This window comes from Fopius arisanus, unplaced genomic scaffold (assembly GCF_000806365.1).
Source record: "Fopius arisanus strain USDA-PBARC FA_bdor unplaced genomic scaffold, ASM80636v1 scaffold00076, whole genome shotgun sequence".
NCBI lineage: Eukaryota > Metazoa > Arthropoda > Insecta > Hymenoptera > Braconidae > Fopius > Fopius arisanus.
Genome location: NW_011887815.1, coordinates 19448 through 37492, shown reverse-complemented (window position 1 = coordinate 37492; position 18045 = coordinate 19448). Strand labels below are relative to the sequence as shown.

Here is an 18045-nt window from a genome sequence, read left to right as displayed (position 1 = left end):
TCGGCCAAGCCCGAGTAAAAGGCCATTCGCATGTTTTTATTCCTCTCTCTCACCTTTCTTATGAAGGAAATTCAGCGCCCCAGCAATCTCCTTAACAATCTGACTGGCTTCCCTCTCACTGAAGTGAACCCGCTCCTGAATCCTCCTCAACAGCTGTCCACCATTTATTTTCTCAAAAACCAGATAGAATCTCTCATCGTCCTCGAAAAATTCAATAAGTTGAATGATGTTGGGATGCCCCTGACAATGATGAAATGTCTCAACCTCTTTAAAAACCCGAGTACGAGCATGGCCAGGTATCTTGTCGATAATCTTCACAGCATATTCCAACTCGGTGTACAAAGAGGTGCATGTTTGTACAGAGGCATAAGCTCCCTCCCCAAGTACCTCTCCAGTCAACTTGTACAAATCTAAAATTTCAATAATCCGTTTGTTAAAAAATCGGATAAAAACGCTAGACGCATCGGTGAATTTTTCAATTCATCAGGGTCCACAAAATACTCAAGTCTCGCGACATTGATCGCGGGGCATTCTAGAACGTTCCACCTCATGGCATTGAGCGCGTCTTTATCGCGTTGGCAACATGTCTAGGCATGAGTGAGCCTACGCGAATTGTTTTGAAATTCTAGTGTACATGCATAATTCGAAAAATGCACGAATACTCGGGATGCATCGTGTCATCGCAAACGAGTGCATAAAAGCAGTTGGAACGTGCTCGACGATTCATTTTCAGAAGTTTTATTTCCATTTATTTATATTCCCGTGAAATTAATCTTTCATTATTGCAAAAAATAAACGTGTGCTTTTTGACAATAAGTGAATGTTGCACTTCATATTGTATTGAAATTATTCAGCTACGTGATTTTTTATGAAAGGAAAAAATCGTCACGACTGATTCAATGAGAGCTTTCCCATGTTTTTTCTTTGAAGTTAAGGAAAAAAATACCAAAGGAAATAACAGAGAGAGAGAAAGAGAGAGAGGTATCACGAGAGATTAGAGAGAGGGAGTACTCAGAGTTGTATTCGGTCATCGTCCGATGACGCAACATGCGACCGAGTTAGAATACACATATATATATATATCGCAGAATACACCTACATCGTACAATGGCAAATACATATTCCTCTGTCCACAAAAAAAAAGATCAACCGAAAGAGTTCTATTTATTTCCACCCTGCAGGTGCATCTATTCAATAATGCGTGTATGCAATCTCCTTGGACCCTTAATCACGGAGTTGATCGTGTTATTATTGCAGTGTTGCAATGATAACGGACATGCGCCGCGTTTAAACCGACGAAGCACTGACGTGTAAAGTCGAACAGCAGGTTCGAATGTTCTCGAAGGAAAACGTTCTAAGCGCACATCGGACATGAGCCAGATGCAATTATGGCAACAGAGTCCTTCGGAGTTATGCATATCAATCTCGCTAGATTATCTCTGGGTAATCTGGGTAATGGTGAAAATGGTACTTTGGTGATATAAACCTTGGAAGCATGACGAGACAAGTGATGAGCCTGAACGTTGCTTCCTGCGTCGTCTACGTCGGGCCTCCTCCTGTCTAGCTTGAACTGAACTCAATGGTTCTCCAGTTGAAGCTACCTCTCGACCATTTCCTTCCACTGCAACATAAATTATCCGTTCATTAGATGAATTGTGGGAATCAATCAGTGTCAATCCAGCTTTCATCGTTTTGTGATGTTTATATTGGAGATTACATTTATTTTTTTGTCTGCAATTATGGGAAACCCAGATTGACGTGGAAATATATACCTTTTTAGGTTTTATCATTATTCAACGATTCACAAATTTTTGTAATCGTACGTTTATTTTTCTAAACTTTTGGGAATTTCTGAGGTATTCAATAACATTAAAACTTAAAAACCATAATCCTAATGTTCAAGTTATTTGAAATCCTCGAATTTTTATAACGACGTGTTGTGATTCGAGAAAAAGTTCACTTTGTGCACGTTCTGGACGTGTAAAATAAACGTGTTCTATAATTTTTTAACCTTTCGAAATCCCAGATGGTATTGTCGGTGCAAGGGTTCAGGCAGTTGGGAAAGTTCAATTCTCTCTTGAACATATTCCGGGCAATCCCGTAGAACGTGATCTACATTTTTTTAACAGCAGTTACAAAGACGTCGCCATAAAAAAAATAATTTTGCAATGATGAATGAACTGTAGAGTCAGTGCACTTGGGGTGAGTTTAATGCAACAAACGAGGCATTTCATAATCGTGTATACTGGGGTTCTATTCTGGGATATGGAGACCTCATCCCTTGTGGGATAAGGTGGGCGTAGGTCGGGAACATGATGGGCTCGTTCGTTGACCGATGGAAAATACCCAGTGCACAAAGATCCACTGGTCCTCCCAAACTATTAATAATCATCTCCTGGAAATTCTACTATAAGACCAAGTACTATTTGAGATAATCTCAAAAAATCCCCCATAATAAAAAATCCTAAACATATCTACTGATAACTTCAACATGCGTTGTACCGTCGATTATCTATTGGCTCGATTCATCCCATGAATTATTTATCGAGAGTGTGAAACAAGAAAATTTTCACATAAAACGGAGAATTCTTATTTCTGTTCCGCATGTTTGAAGATTTTTCCCAGATTCATCTTTATTTTACTCTTGCCAACGGGAGACAGTCATCGCCCCATAAAACTCTGTTATTTGCCTCTACTGAATTGATTATTTTCGATACCATACAGACTATTGAACGCAAATCAAATTCGAATGTTTCTTCTGACATTAACTTCTTCTGGAATTTATTGTATTATTGACTAGTTCTTATATGTCTGGAAGTTGGAGTTCATTTTTTCCGCTGATTTACAGCATGAATTATTTACCGTAAGTGTAGGTAAAACAAAAATGAGGAATTCTAGAGAAGTCTAAAGTCACTTGGTGGTTGTTAAAAATTTTAAGTGTAATTTTCCAATGTTAAAGAAATATAGTCAATAAAAATGACAGAAAGGTCCGAAAAAATGTAACGGTTCTCCAAAATTTTTCTTAACACTTCGTCCTAAAATTATGAAAATTGGGTAATTTTTATTGAATATTTCTCTCCATATAGCGCAAGTTTTTCCTCTCGTATCCTCGTATCTCGTATTAAGAAAAACGTTACACAAAAGTAGTTTAGCTTGGCGAAGAAGTGAGTGTGAAGATTGTTGCGTGGGTTAAAGAGAAATCGGTCGAAACGAGAACAAGACATTGATAATTGTATCGAGTCAAAGAATACGGGGGATGCATTACAAACGCGATATGTTAAAATCAAAATTAATGATCTCGCCGGGGATTTTTCTAGTACATCATAAGTGAGCATAATGATCGAATGATTCATCTGCGGCCGTGACGTACAATCGCGACCTCGAGATCCATTGAGTCGTACCTAAACCAGGACATGTCAAGTCCATCAACAGCTCCAACACCAGAAAATTGTCACTGATATTAATGAATTTAATCGACAACTATTCCGCATCCCACGGATTTTGCCAACATCCACAATATACACATGCATTGCGATATTTTCGTACAGCAGTTGCTTACCGACTAGAGTTCAATGACTGGCACAGAAAAGGAACGGCGCCATCTTAAACGCTCGAGATATGCAACTGAGATAACGCCAGTGTTATTGCCATTTTAATTACCAATGATTAGAGAATCTCATCTCGCAATGACTGATTATCTCTCGAGTTGCCACTGATGAAAATTAATTTGACAGCTGATTGTCAACTCAGGGACGAGGAGATAAAAAAAAAGTGCAAGTCGATTACTGCAATTTCTCATCAGATTTTAACAAGTTGTCGAGATTTTCAATCAGTCGATGTTACTTTGGATAATGATATTCTCAGGTCAATCGATTTTTCATTAGCACTCCTTTTTATCCTCGATCTAATTGAGTTTACAATGTCCAATGAAAGAGAAATTCTGTATCGCAGTTTCCGGCATGTATGGATAGCAGGAAATACGTTATTTCACGCTTGACCTTTCTCTGTGCAATGGTGTTGTTGACAAGAGAAAAATTTATCCTCGGGGTAGATTCAACTGAGGGACATTGAGGTGTACGTGCGGCTGTGGGACAACTATATTTAAATGTTCAGAGGCATTTAATGCTGTCAAGTTAATCAGAAACTGTTTGCTCAGGTGAAATATAAAATTGTAAAAATTTCAAAGGAAGAGATTTCCTACGATTTTTCTTCTAGCAATGAACACGATTATTGTGATAACATTCATTACAGGGAATTGAGTGGAACGGATTAGAGATAAGGGGTCACCAACCCCTTCAGCTTTAGAATAAATAACTGACCTACGTCAATGAATGATACGTTTTCTCAGTTTTGTTGGGTTGAGAGAAAATTGATATCTGATTTTAAACTCTGTTATTTAATTTACGGTTGATCAGACAGCGTCATGTGGTATTAGTGTTAATAAAATTATTATATCATAAATAAACTATCGGATATGTAAACATTGGGTAACCTTAGTTTATCAATAATTTGATAAGGAAATGGATAAATATTGTTTGCTCGATTACTTAACGATAAAGCCGAAATAAATTTTTTTATTGATAATAGTTTTGCAATAGTCATTGCAGTAATGATGCAACAATCAGTTGCTATTAAAAAACTGTCATTATTTCTGTTTGAATGATTCGGTATTATTTATTTAGATAAAAAGGAGGTAATATTCTTTCGACTGAGATTATTTTATGACTGTCTGTTTAATTCATTGGTTAGTGCAATCTTAATTGTTTTTGCAATTGTTATTAAAAGTAGCAAAGAACTGATAATTTTTAGGAGATTGACATGCAGTTTCATTTAGGGGAAAAAGATGATGAAACTTTCTGAATCATGTCAATTTTTATGAAATAATAATTGACTTTCAATTTGTAGTTTGCATTGATAATTGCTAAATTTTTTCAAAACAGTAATGAGATAATAATTGATAAAAATTTGAAAATCACGCCGGAATGTGTATTGTTAATAGCAATAAAACTGATAACATAGACCTATCACTCAGACCTAATCGCATTTTTTTCATTTTCCAATGCAAATTAGAGAGATATGTTTGAGCTTCGATGATAAGGTAATTTATGCCATTTCCTTCGTCCTTTTCAAACAAAACTATCCATGAGTTAATCACAAAACTACCAGTACAGTACGTCAATGTCACACAGGTGAACTAACATTGCAAATATTCATCGCTATCCGCATTCACACGACAGATCATTGGAGTAATTTACCATTCGATCTGTAGATTGAACCTGAAACCACGAAATTAATATCGTTTCGGCAGTCTTGTGTAACGTAACACTGCAAATAATCCCGTACACGTAACAAAGGACTAAGTGGCTCACTTGTAAGTTATTTATGCGAAAGTTTGGACATGCGCATGGGCTCAGCAAATGTTCCCTTATTTTCCCCTCAGGCGTATTTCTCCGTTGGTTGTACGATCCTTTGTCTTGGTTACCCTACGGGCTTTTTTCCTTCTTTGTCATTTCCCCCCGGATTTGGAAGCATTCCGTATCGGTTATAAATACTCTTTGTCCTTTTTTGTGCATCTAAGAGTATTGCATTCAACTTCCATTTCCCTCACACCGAAAAAACCGTTGGAAAATTGACGAGATGGAATAGAATTGAAAAATAAATCTAGGGCCAAGGAAATTTAGAATCACATAATAATGTATGTTGTGAAGAATAATGTAAGTTCAATTTGCATGCGTGATCGACGTGATATAAGTGATACTGTTTTAATGATGATGTAATTGTCTTGAATTGCCTGATGTTCTCAAGTGAAGTTCTAGAACAGCTTGGAAAAATCGAGAGTAGTTTTTAAAACTGTCTTGATAGTTTTTGTTAGAATGTTCTGCACGGGTGTAGAATTTTGTAGAAACTTTCAGGATGTAGACGTTTCTAGAATTTTCTGAGACTGCCCGAGTGCCTTCAGGCAGATCTAAAATTTTCCAGGAGTTTCCAAGAGGTTCCGGAAGCTCTAGAACTCGTCAAAAGGCTCTTCTCAACTCTCTCATCTTTCAGTACAAAAAAATATATCTTCTTTCAAATGATCGATGCAATTTTATTCTAAAACGACCGTGGGACGTACAAAAGCTGAACAAAACTCGGAAAACGAGAACTCTTTTAACGCGAATGAAAATAAATTGAATCGACTGTATTTTCGAATCGAGAATTCCGCTACTCCAAAACCGATAGGATATTTTCATTTCAGAAATATGGTTTTAGAATTCCTCGAAAAACACAAAGTAATAACTAATCCACTGTACACCACTGCCAACAATTGTTGCCAAAATACGCCATCAGAAACCTACATCATCAGACAAATGTGTAACGCTCCGTTTTCTATTTACGTTATTCCCAATCCCCTGATATAAAAATCCATTGATAATTAAATCAAAGAATCCATCGAAGCACAAGTATGAAACCGAATAATCAATCCGATTAAGTAATTTATCCGCAATCGCAGATATTCGCAAAGTTATTCATTTCAAACCCAGAGATAAAAATGTGAATCACGAAATTTTTTAATATTTTCCCATCATCCCCAGATATTCGAAATACTCCCATTTTTATTTTCTCCATTCTCGAAGTATTCTAAACAAATTATCGCTTTCAACATAAATCCCACAGAAGTATACAAAAAAATTGTTTATGTATTCCTATCAATTTCAGTGAACCTGAACTCGTAAACTTGTGAAATCGACAGGAAAAAAATGATTTCCCTAAAATAAAGTTGCTTGGAATTTTTGTTTTTCTCTGTATCTATAATCCCAACAACCGAAGATAATTAATAAATACAAGTTGAGTAATTGATTGAAAAAATAAATAAATAAATAAAAACCGGCTTGAAGAAAACAAACATGGCGCGATGTGACACAATGGCCAGTGGAGTCTCCAACTGGTGAATTCCGAGGAATTCCTGTTTAGAAAGGGACAACAAAGGGATGAAGAGAGAAAAAAAATATATCGTCTTACCTCTGAGAGCGTCCTGACGCCCATCCTCTCGCTCTTCCAGTATTTTCTCAACCATATTAGCCGTGGAACCGACGTCGATAGAATAATCAATGTGAGAAGTAACTCGTCAGTTACAATATCTCCCAACAACAATATCCTACTCCTTTAAACTCTAAGCCTCTCGCACCGGTTCGTTTAATAATCGTAAAAAAGTCAGTCGTATATACAAAAAAACGCCTATCCACTAGGTTGTTTTTCATTTACTGATACAACAATCAGCGTCCCCGAATATTTAACGACGATTCACCAAAAGACAGCCCTCTCAAAAAAGGTGGGAAGAAAAATCAATTTTCCCCCTCGTCCTTAAAATCCCACTGCGTTCCCCCACGTCAAAGACAATGACCAGGAACGGCTGTACCGTTGTATATCAGTGTATCACAGATATAAATAAATATATAAAGCCTATCTAGAATTTACTTTGTCCGCCTGGTGACTTGATGACTGGTTTTATTCCAAAACGGATTCAACATGGAGCACGGATTATCTCAAATTTCTCCATAAAATTCTCTTCAATAAATACTATCACAGACTTTGACACACTACACTTTCTCCTTGGCGAAATTAATGTGATTTTGGCCGTCTCGACGTTCAAAAAAAAAATAGATATTCGCTGCGTATCATTCGCCTATTGACTCTCACACCGAATCCCCTCTATTACCCCTCAAATTCTCCTCAATCCCCTCAACAAACAGCCAACGCACTCCGAGTGCGATGTTATCCCCCGAAAAATTATTCAATTTCTCCAATCCTCCGATATCAATCGAAGGACTCCTCTAACCGGAGCTTAGGGGTCCGTTGATGTTGAACTGATGTTGTTCAATTACCCTGAGATGTTGATTAAACTTCGCTATCACACAGCCTCTCGCACAAAGCGTTTAATGGGCTCGGAAGCGCTCAAAAATTCTCCGGTTAACACATCTGGCCTAATCTTCACGTTCACCTTCCCTCACTGCTCTGTACTCGGCAGCTGGTTTCCGACTGATCTCACATTCTCACCAAAATGGCCACCACCGCATCTACCCTCCCCACCACTTCAACTTTACCCCTACCGCCTTAACTTTACCCCTACCACTTCAACATTACCCTCACCGTCCCCTCCATCTCTCTTCGCTCCCTTCCCCACATCAAACATACACGCACCACTCTACTACACTGAAAATCACTTTTGCTAAATTCATTTGCTACTACACAGTAAATTTTGTGCTGCCACTCAATATTGATAAATTTTTACATTTAAAATGTGAGGATTTTGAGGATTTAGTGAATCTACTGGGTAATTTGAATATTCTCGTTCATTGTATTTACAATGAGAAAACCAAATACTCTTACTTCTGCCCAATCAATCCTCTGGGCACATGTAATTATTTACAAGTAGTCACTTCGAGAAATCAGGAATTCTCTTGTATTTAATACATGCTCTCCAAGGAAAATAATTTTTCATCGAATCAATTTGTATATTTACAAATATTTGCCTGTGTGGATTTTCTCATAGTGAGTGAATCCACTTGGCAAAAGTAATCTCTTTGTCAGTTGAAGAAAAGTTGGATGGATTAATTTATAGATGAAAAAATAATAGGCATGTTCTCTCGATGCCATCGAGACTGCCTCGCAGTTCTAAGGAAAGATGAGTTACTTAAAATCTAGTGGTGTCCAACTGTTGGAGAGTGATATGCCCTGTTTTTCTGAGTGTCTCGCTTTAACAGACGAGAGAAATATCTCTTGGTCCTTTTCTTTTTCCGAGCAAACTCCCACGTTCAACTCGCCAACGCCCTCTACACCCGTTATGAGACTCAAGTCACGTAGCTCCCAACATCCCCCACCTCTCACAATTCAGTCTCATGTCTCTTTCCGTTTGTCTGTGTTGGGTACACAATCAGCATGATGCAAAACCCGCATGATATCATGTTAAATCACCTGAAATATTTGTCTTCCTTTGAATCATCTGGTTTCGCAAGATATTGATTGCTTACTGCTGTCAGCTCATTTATTATTTCATCAGAAATAAGTTTGTCTCCTTCAATGACTTGTATGGCAAAAAATTATTTTGGCAAATAAATGGGGAGCTGTGCAGAATAGTATTACTATGAGTAACTGCATTTAATTGACAGAAATCATTTCAGGGACTTTTGGTTGGGAATTTTTCAGGGACAAGTATTCGACGTAGAGTCGATGAATTTTTAATTTATTTAGAATCACTAATTTTTGTAAACAATTTTGTATTTTTCATGATGAAATTTCTGTAAAGTGACGTTCGACGTATAAACACGTTTTTAAATTATGTTTACGTGTACGATTGTTTGGGTTTTCAGTCATTTTCCTTTGTAAGTCATGAGGGAAACACTTTTCATATCATAATCAAATAGTCATCGTAATTGACAAGTCAGGTGATTCATGCTATCATTTGGGTATTTCGAAGTTTCGACTGTTTTCGATATTATTTTCATTCCATCAAAACACCTCGCAAATCGATCAATTGGTAGACTCTATTTGTTATTGTTATCATAGAAGAGGTCAGTGTCCAGTTACTGAACGCTGACGAAATTTTTCAGTCGATATGACCTGAGGCAAGTGTCTATCCGAATTAATTGCCAGAATAGACCAGCCAGTGCGTCATATCCAGCTTTCTCAAGCGTTAAAACCTGTTGGAACGTTCGAGAACATTGAATTCAATCTCGAGAGATTATTTTTTACTCAAGATTTTATCAACTCATCACCTGAATCCCATCTACGCATTTCCCTTCAATTCCCTGAAAGCCAGATGAAACTCAAAGGATTCAGGCAGGATAATTTCGCTCAACTGCAAACAAGTGTTTTTTTAACAAAAAATTAAGGGCTCTAATAAATATGCTAGACGATGGAGAATATTGTATATTAATATAAATATATTCATCACCTGTTCGAGTCACATCTGTATGTTTGCTTTTAATTCCCTGAGAGGTGGGGAGGGTAAATGGGATTCAGGCTTATTAGATTGTTTTTGAGTACTGGGTATGCGCGCGCAGTCGACTTTGGCCACGTATTCACTGGAAATCATATGGCATAAAGAGAGATGGAGGAAGTTGAGCTCAGGAAGATGCGATCATACATTTCCTGTCTCTCTCGGATTCAACGCATGCGCCGATTGTAGAAACATGGCAGGCCAACACACTGGTTTTTTAATGACTGTGTGAGCGTGTAGATGGTCTATTTGTTTGGCTACTCACGTATACTACGTTTCGTGAATTTGTTACCAGCGATGGTATACGAGAATTGTAAATTGAAGATGAGGAGGATGTGGGAGGTGCACTTGGAAGGCAAAACAAATAGGGGGCTTGTATGGGTTCTCTAGGGCAAGCTGAGGGCTAGACGTGATTTTTATAGGGCAAGGCTCTTAAATTTAAACATTCAATTCTCTACGCGTTGTTTTTATGACGCACAGGAATTTTCATTTCGGGGATGTTTTTCAACGGGAATTATAGCGACAGCCTAATGTTTGAATTATCTTTTCAATTTTTTAATTTTTCTACTACGTATTCTAATTGATTAAGTTGCCGCGTCAGTTGGTCGATGGTTAAAATAAAAATATATCAATATCAATAGATTATATGTGACAGAAAACCCGGATGTTGTTGGAAAATTTGATCAAGAAAAAAATTTCCGTTAATTCGTTTAAATAGTGCATTCCAGTGGAATTTTTATCAAATAGTTAAAAAAACATCTGGGCGTTGGATTAATTGGAGTTTAATCCTCCAATTAATCCAGCTCCAGGAATTTGGTGAAAAATGAGGGGATGGGTGAATTAATCTACAATGTAACACGCACAAGCAAAGTCAAGGTTAAGGGGAAACTATGAAGGTCACCGAGGGGATGATATCGTGTTTGGGGATCTTAACTCTTCCTCACGAAAAAATGGTACTTTGTCATGTGTACACTGCCTGTTTTGCGGATATACCCGTGAGTTAGGGGAATAAGGTGCCAACTCAATTGTTAAAGTCCAAAGACACCGATTAATCACGCATGACCCAATTTACTAACTAATATGTTAATTCGATCAGTGTAGCTGAGGATTGGCTTCCGGGTGGTGGAAGAGACCCTGAGGTCTCTAAAAATATCTTCCCCTCTTGATCCCGAGATGGGAAAAGTTTTCCCCTTTCTCTCCCATTATGACACACCCACCAAGTAGAAACATGTGGTATATTTTACACAATTGTCTTTGAATCCAGAGCTCTCAAGTTATTATATCCATTTGGAAAAGTTTAAAATGAACACCCAAGATCTGAGGATTCCCAAAATGTATTTATACTGTAAATTGAGCTGATGGAAATTTTTGGCAAAAGTTGTGGTAAACAAAATTTAAAAAATTTTAAAAAATGTCATACATATGTATAACTTTTTTAATAGTATTTTTGAAAAAGGGATCAGTGTACGAGACGTATAATTTACACTGCATCCGCACATTTCTCTCTCTATATTTACGATTCAAGAATAAAGTCTGATGCAGGGGATTTGCTTCACTCTCTCCAAATCCTCCTATTGCAATTCGAGTGAATTTCTCTTCCTATGGTTGGAGAGAGGGGAGGAGAATTACCATTGAGGTCTGAAAAAGTGCCGTAAATCAATTAATCTTCACGATAGCACCACGCCTTGAAAGTCGGTCGTAAAGGTGACGTTTTCTTGTTTATTGCTCCCCCCGGAAAAACAACGAGATGAAAATAGAAGGGCTAGAGGAGAATTTACAGGGACCAGCACTTTTATATAGTCTGGCATTTTTGAAAGGGGAAAATATCATCAGTGGTGACGTGCATGTGTGCATTCGGAGTTAACTACACTGTGAAAAAAAGTTTAACGTCGAGTAAATACGGATTTTTGCAACCGAATAACCGAATATCTCGAAATAAAAACCAGATAGTGACATTTATGTTTATACATTAATTATAGAGAAAAACCAGAGCTGTAGAAAAGGTAAATATGAAAATATTCATGCATGATGATTTACGTCAAAAGCTTTGGGTTTGGAACGAGGAAAATTTTTTTCATCGTTGAAATCCAAAAACATCAACTCAAATAATACATTTCATTTTAGTTCAATGAAGAATTTTAGATAAAAATGGTAGAACATTGGGAATAAAATCTATAGCATTCCCTTATGAATATACGTCATTTTTATTAAATAATTCTCTCGATAGACAACCGCAACACCGATAAATGCGTCTGGCATGAATTTTCATTAGCGAAAAATGATGGAAAAGGGGGAAAGGGAGGGCTCTCTTTACGTTACAATGCAGATTTTTTTTTATTTCGGTTGAGAAAGCAGAGAGATGGACACCCTTGAATTTTTGTTCAAATACTCATAACTCGGATGTAGATTCATCGATTGAATTCAGTCTGGAGAGTTTCAAGGGGATATTCACTTCTATTCATTGAACATCAGTGATTTTTCATTTTCTGGATTTTTTCCCGGCGTTATTGGAACCGTTTTATAAAAAATAATTCTATTTTGATTATGATGAATCATCAGCATTAAGAAATAACTCCAGATATTTTCTCCATTATGTTTCACCTACGAGTGGAAAAATATTACGACCCGGAAATCGCAAAAATTGCGATAAAAAATTGAAATCCGCAGTTTTTCCAACTTTAATTCTATGGGGAAACTAATTTTACTGTTGAAGTATTTTTTATCCACATTTCCGTGACGAAGTAGTAACTCTGAGTGAAGATATGTTTTCGAATGATCTCGGCTAGTTTTCAGTCAATATCTCGAAATAAAAACCAGATAGCGACATTTATGTTTATACATTAATTATAGAGAAAAACCAGAGCTGTAGAAAAGGTAAATATGAAAATATCGCAAGTTTCCTTCAATCCCTGATTTTTGCGGAAAACTGACTTTATGAAAAATGGACTGATTCTAGTTTACCACTTTGCAACAGATTAATTCAAGGCGATAATCCATATGGTAATGTTCAAAAAGACCCCTTCGTCCGATAATATTTTCCCCTTGGAATCAATGATTCGTCAGATCTGTGAAAAATAATTTCGTTGACGCAGCAGATGGCAATGGAGTCACGGAAGAAACCAGAATGGACTCCAAGTAGTGGCAACAACGCTTCTTGATTTACAGCAACAGCAAAGGGTATGGGATAGGCGACTCCACAGTAATCTGCTGGATCGTCTTATTATGACAGATAATTCGAGGGGCTTCTACGCAGTTCAAGAGAAGAATAATGCCCAGCGTGTGATTTTTTTTCCCGCACTCAAGTCGCAATTGAGTCGAGTATTTTTGGAGTGCGAGAAAAAAATTAGCGAAGATTTTCTTTTGACCATTGAGTCATCGCGGATTATATCAGCAAAAAGCGAAGTAATAGGTAATAATTCCCCCCCCAGCAGCAGATGGAAAGACATTGTTCGTGACCGGCGAAGTTCTGTCATGAGTCACTGTAGTTTACAACTACTTGATAAATTCATTATTACGGAAATTCTCAAGGAATCGCACGCGATTTATCACTCTGATAGAGAAAAAATTCTTCCCGTTTGTAAAATATTGAAATGTGTGAAAATATTACGACTGACTGTTCCATTATATTGAACTGTTAAAAATTAATTGTTTCAATATAATTGATAGATTAATGAATATACTTATTTACTTATTGTTATTGCTACTGACGAATAACAACTGACATTCATTTTTATTTTTCCACTCAATTCCCGACGATTTTTTCCGACACGACGAAAGTAATGACATTAATGGGTCGTAGTGTTCCCCTATATTCCTCGAATAAACAATAAATACCTTTTAAAAAAAGATACTCATCCGTAAAATTTATATTGACACAACTCACCATTCGATGGGGATGCTGGTTCCTCAGAAGAGCTTCCTGGACATTCCTGCTTGTCATCACTTTCATTTACGGCCGTCGCATCCTCATCGTCCATCTGAAAAACCTTCAATACAAAAGTCCCATTAATAACTTCGTCATTTCAATCAACGAGAAGGAGTTCATTCCTTTTTCATTTTGCTAAAAATTAGATGATGACTCAGTCTCACAAGTGCGCTGATCCCCATGAGTAATGGCGAAAAACAAAGAATTAAAAAAAAAACAGCTGATCATACTAAATACTTGTCCCACCTCATTCTCACTCTTATCTTCCAATTTACCACATTTCACGTTATTTTTTTACCAAATACGTGATCTGGTTTTTTCCAATTTCACGGTTTTGTATTTATCCTTGAATATCTCAGGTTTCTTTTTTTTTTCTTTCGGTTATTCAGTTTTCAGCATTACGTTTAAGACCGAGTGTCATCTTTCAAATTTATTTATATTCTTTATTTTTTTCTATCACACGATTTACGAAGATCTTTATGAAATTTCAAGTTTTTACCGGAAATTTCGGGAAAGCTTTCGAAAATATTCACAATAATATGATTTTACCGACAGATGACGGAAAAGTCTGTGAGAAGAACGATTTTCAGTCCAATTCTTGCCTGTCATTGGATTGTTAATTAATTGAAAATTCTGTATTATTTGATGTTGAATGTCAACGTTTTCATGAAATTTCCAGTTAACTGACAAATTCGCCTGTCTAAAAATCGACAATTTTCTTCAAATTTCATAATAAGTCGATCAAAATTTAATACAGTGACATTTTGGAAAATATTTTTTACCAGTGCAAGAAGTTTCACATGATAATTTTGTGCAAGTGTACTGATAACACAGCTGGAATTACCCACTAAAATACAAGGAAAGATCGGTAGAGTTTACACATTTCTTTGACCTATTGTTGCGCCCCGAATATCTCGAATGCGATCCACGTGCCGAGATTACCGTACCCCACATGTGCTCATTTTTGTTTTGCTATTACGCCGTATTATCAAAATATTACGAGTTGCGAGTTCAAGGACAAACACGCGTAAAAAATTTCCCCGTGTCTACACTGGTAGGTACCGAAAACAGGTAACAATATTACATGCACAGGCAAATAAAAGACGAAGGAAGTTAAGTTAAAACCGGTCCTCTCCATCGACAAGAGAAGGAAGAATAAAAATAACCCAAACAAGTTATTGTTAGTATTCCAAACCTCCCATCCATTTCATTTATTGTTCCTTCATCTCATTTATTTTTCTTTATGAAGCACGTGTGGACCCACGCACGTTACACACTATTTAATTTTTACACTTAAATTAATAATTTCAGTCGGAATTCTCCCGAAACTCACATTTCAAGCAGTTTCAACGGGTTACTATTCCATTGACTTTTCAAGAAATTTTTTCATTGAAAATTTAGGAAAAGAAAATTATAAAATCCAATTATAACTGAAAATTCATATCTGTTGAATAATTCTCAGACTTACTGAAATTTTCACGTAATTGAGAAATAATACACAATTTTAGGGTGATAATTAAAAATTTTCTCAAAATATCAATGAAAATGTAGGAATGCAATTCAATTATCCCATTCAAGTATATATTCTTGAATTTTCAATTCATCGAAAATTTACGGTAATTGGATACTGCATATTGATGATTCGATTTGAAATTCAAGTAAGCTGGAAAATTCTCATCTTACTACTGCTTAAAGATTATTAATTTCCCTGAATTTTCAATGAAATTCAAAATTTCATGATTTCTCTCCTCCGCGGAATCGAATTCACTGCCACTCTCTCAAAAAAAAACTATTCAACTAGTCTATCCAATTTTTTTTATCTTATTTTTCTCGTATTTAGCAGGATAATAAAATTATACGACTCGAACCTTGAACACGCACTTAATTCAGTGGAATATGTAGTAAGTACATATGTAGATTCCTAGTTGTTATCTATACCCGTACATACTATAGTCTATTGGCTGACTATAGTGAATGAAAAACATTGATTGAAATTCTACACATACCCGATAAAAATTCATAGTAAAATCTACACTGACGTTTAGTAATCGCATATCGCACGAAGGAATTCTTTCTCATGGCATTGATGAACTCAAGACAAGATGAATTCAGTGAAAATTCCCGGGAAAACCCTTTTGAGTAACCGCCCTCTCTATCAGTAAGAAAAGAATGGGTTTGATTTTTCTTTTGAAGAAAAGGGGAAGTGGATTTTTTCCCATTCACCATCTCTTTTAAAAAAAGCATGTAACGTTGTTTGTCAGCTTTTTTCGGTAGATAACTAAGCTATACATAAGCTGGTATATATAATGGTATATATAAGCATGGTATGTTTATATAAAGTCTATTGAAAAATTTGTGGACAAGTCAGGTGAGCAATGGAAGGGTAGAGTACGCGATTATTGATGAGACATAAGCGAGTGAAGATTTGGAGCATGAGAACGTACGATGTCAGTCGTATTTGCTGACTCATATAACTATTGCTAGTTATTTACTGACCTCGTCCAACAACCAACTACCTACGTACAGTCACGCCAATGTATTTGTTGATGTCTACCGGAGGCGGACAATAGACAGCTACCTCTACCGACAATTTACGTTTTGACGTGTTATTGCATTTTGGCCTCAGACGAATTCCATTGTAACTTCAATTTGCAAATACGATAATACTAAAATTGTACGGATCTGCGGGTATATTTAGCATCATCACGCGACGTAGGAATTCCGTTACCAAATGACGTTAAAACATTTTTCAATAGATTTTAATGCACATTTCTTGGATTTTTTTTGTTACATCGTCATTTTTCTGATGTCATGGAATTTTCTGAGAAATTTTTTTTTTTTCAAAATCGAATTTTTCTGTTAACTCATTCATTTCTGATTGTGATAATTTTCGGATTAATTGCACACATATAAATAATGCAAAATCTGGTGATTTCGGAAAATTCATTCAATTTTTTACGAAAAAAAAATTCATGTTTCAGGGAAATTCACATGTCAATATAATAGAGTATGATGTACTTTCATGCAATAATTATGAAAATTGTAATAATGAATGGAAAAAGCACATAAATTTTTTTGATAATCACCAGAAAATGACATCTGTGCTCGGTACACCCCGCAGACATTATGGAGGAGTAAAATAGAGGAATCACCGAGTAAGTTTAATCCCCAATTCCAATTACGGATGACGCATTGTATCACCTGAAGTGAGGATTACGCCATAGAGAGAGTAATATCGAGTTTATGTAAGTCCTCTAAGCCTGACCGGTACAATGCTCTTATTCACCTAAATCAGTTCTTGCGTGTGAGCAATGACGCGATTCCCATCGATTTTCTTTATTAAATTAATCAGTTTGACTTTTAGCATAAGTCACCTTGACCGGTATGTAACCCATCCGATGTGTTCTTATCTAACTCGTTTGCGATATCAATTATATCATTTGAACTGGATTTGGAAGTTGTTTGGGTCCCGCATTATTACCGGAGTGACATGTTTGCCTGATACTCAGAGACTGCGAGTCTCATTTTTTTGTTTGTTCTTTACCAAAGTTATTAACAAATAAGATAAATGGAGGTATGATGAACCATCGAGATAAGAATGTATTAGCATACCTCCATGATATCCGCAATTAATACTTTAATCCTTTGAAGATTTCAATGTGAGAGGGAATTGCCCAAGTAATGACGATTGATCAATTCATTATATGAGGAAATTATAGAGCAGAAGAATGTAAATGTTATTGAAAAAATCATTATTTTATTACTAGTTTTATACGAGTAAATTAAAAGTCTCATCGACCCTTCATCGAACTTCATCGATTCACTCGAATTTTTCATTAATATATTTAATTCTCTCGAAAATAAATAAATTTGTTTAGATTTCATATTTTTCCATGATACAAGATGTCTCCCCCTGTAATCAGTGAATCATTAATGAAAATCTAGAACATTCTGAAAACCGTCTTGAATAATAATTCAATTATACGAAAAGAAAAAGAGCTTTTTATTCGCATTCCAAGGAAATCTCTCGCGTCACTAGTTCATATTTATCGGGAGATTGATTGTAATTGAGTAATAGTGGTATGGAATGAAAAATTAATTATTGCCCCGCATTCTATGTAGAATGCAAACTGCGTTGATA

General features: G+C 36.2%; 1 protein-coding gene across 2 annotated transcripts in view; it reads right to left on the bottom strand.

Moving 5' to 3' along the window:
- Lk6 (Lk6 kinase) overlaps window positions 1-18045 on the bottom strand; it is a 30323-nt gene that overhangs the window by 5429 nt on the left and 6849 nt on the right. Inside the window, exons 2-4 of one of the 2 annotated variants that reach the window (XM_011310455.1) lie at window positions 13863-13965; window positions 1487-1621; window positions 54-410 (exon numbers count right to left, since the gene is read on the bottom strand). In XM_011310455.1, coding sequence (XP_011308757.1) covers window positions 54-410; window positions 1487-1621; window positions 13863-13965 — 595 coding nt within the window. Of the gene's footprint in view, window positions 1-53; window positions 411-1486; window positions 1622-7002; window positions 8040-13862; window positions 13966-18045 lie in introns of those variants that run through there. The other variant, XM_011310456.1, reaches the window with a different exon arrangement.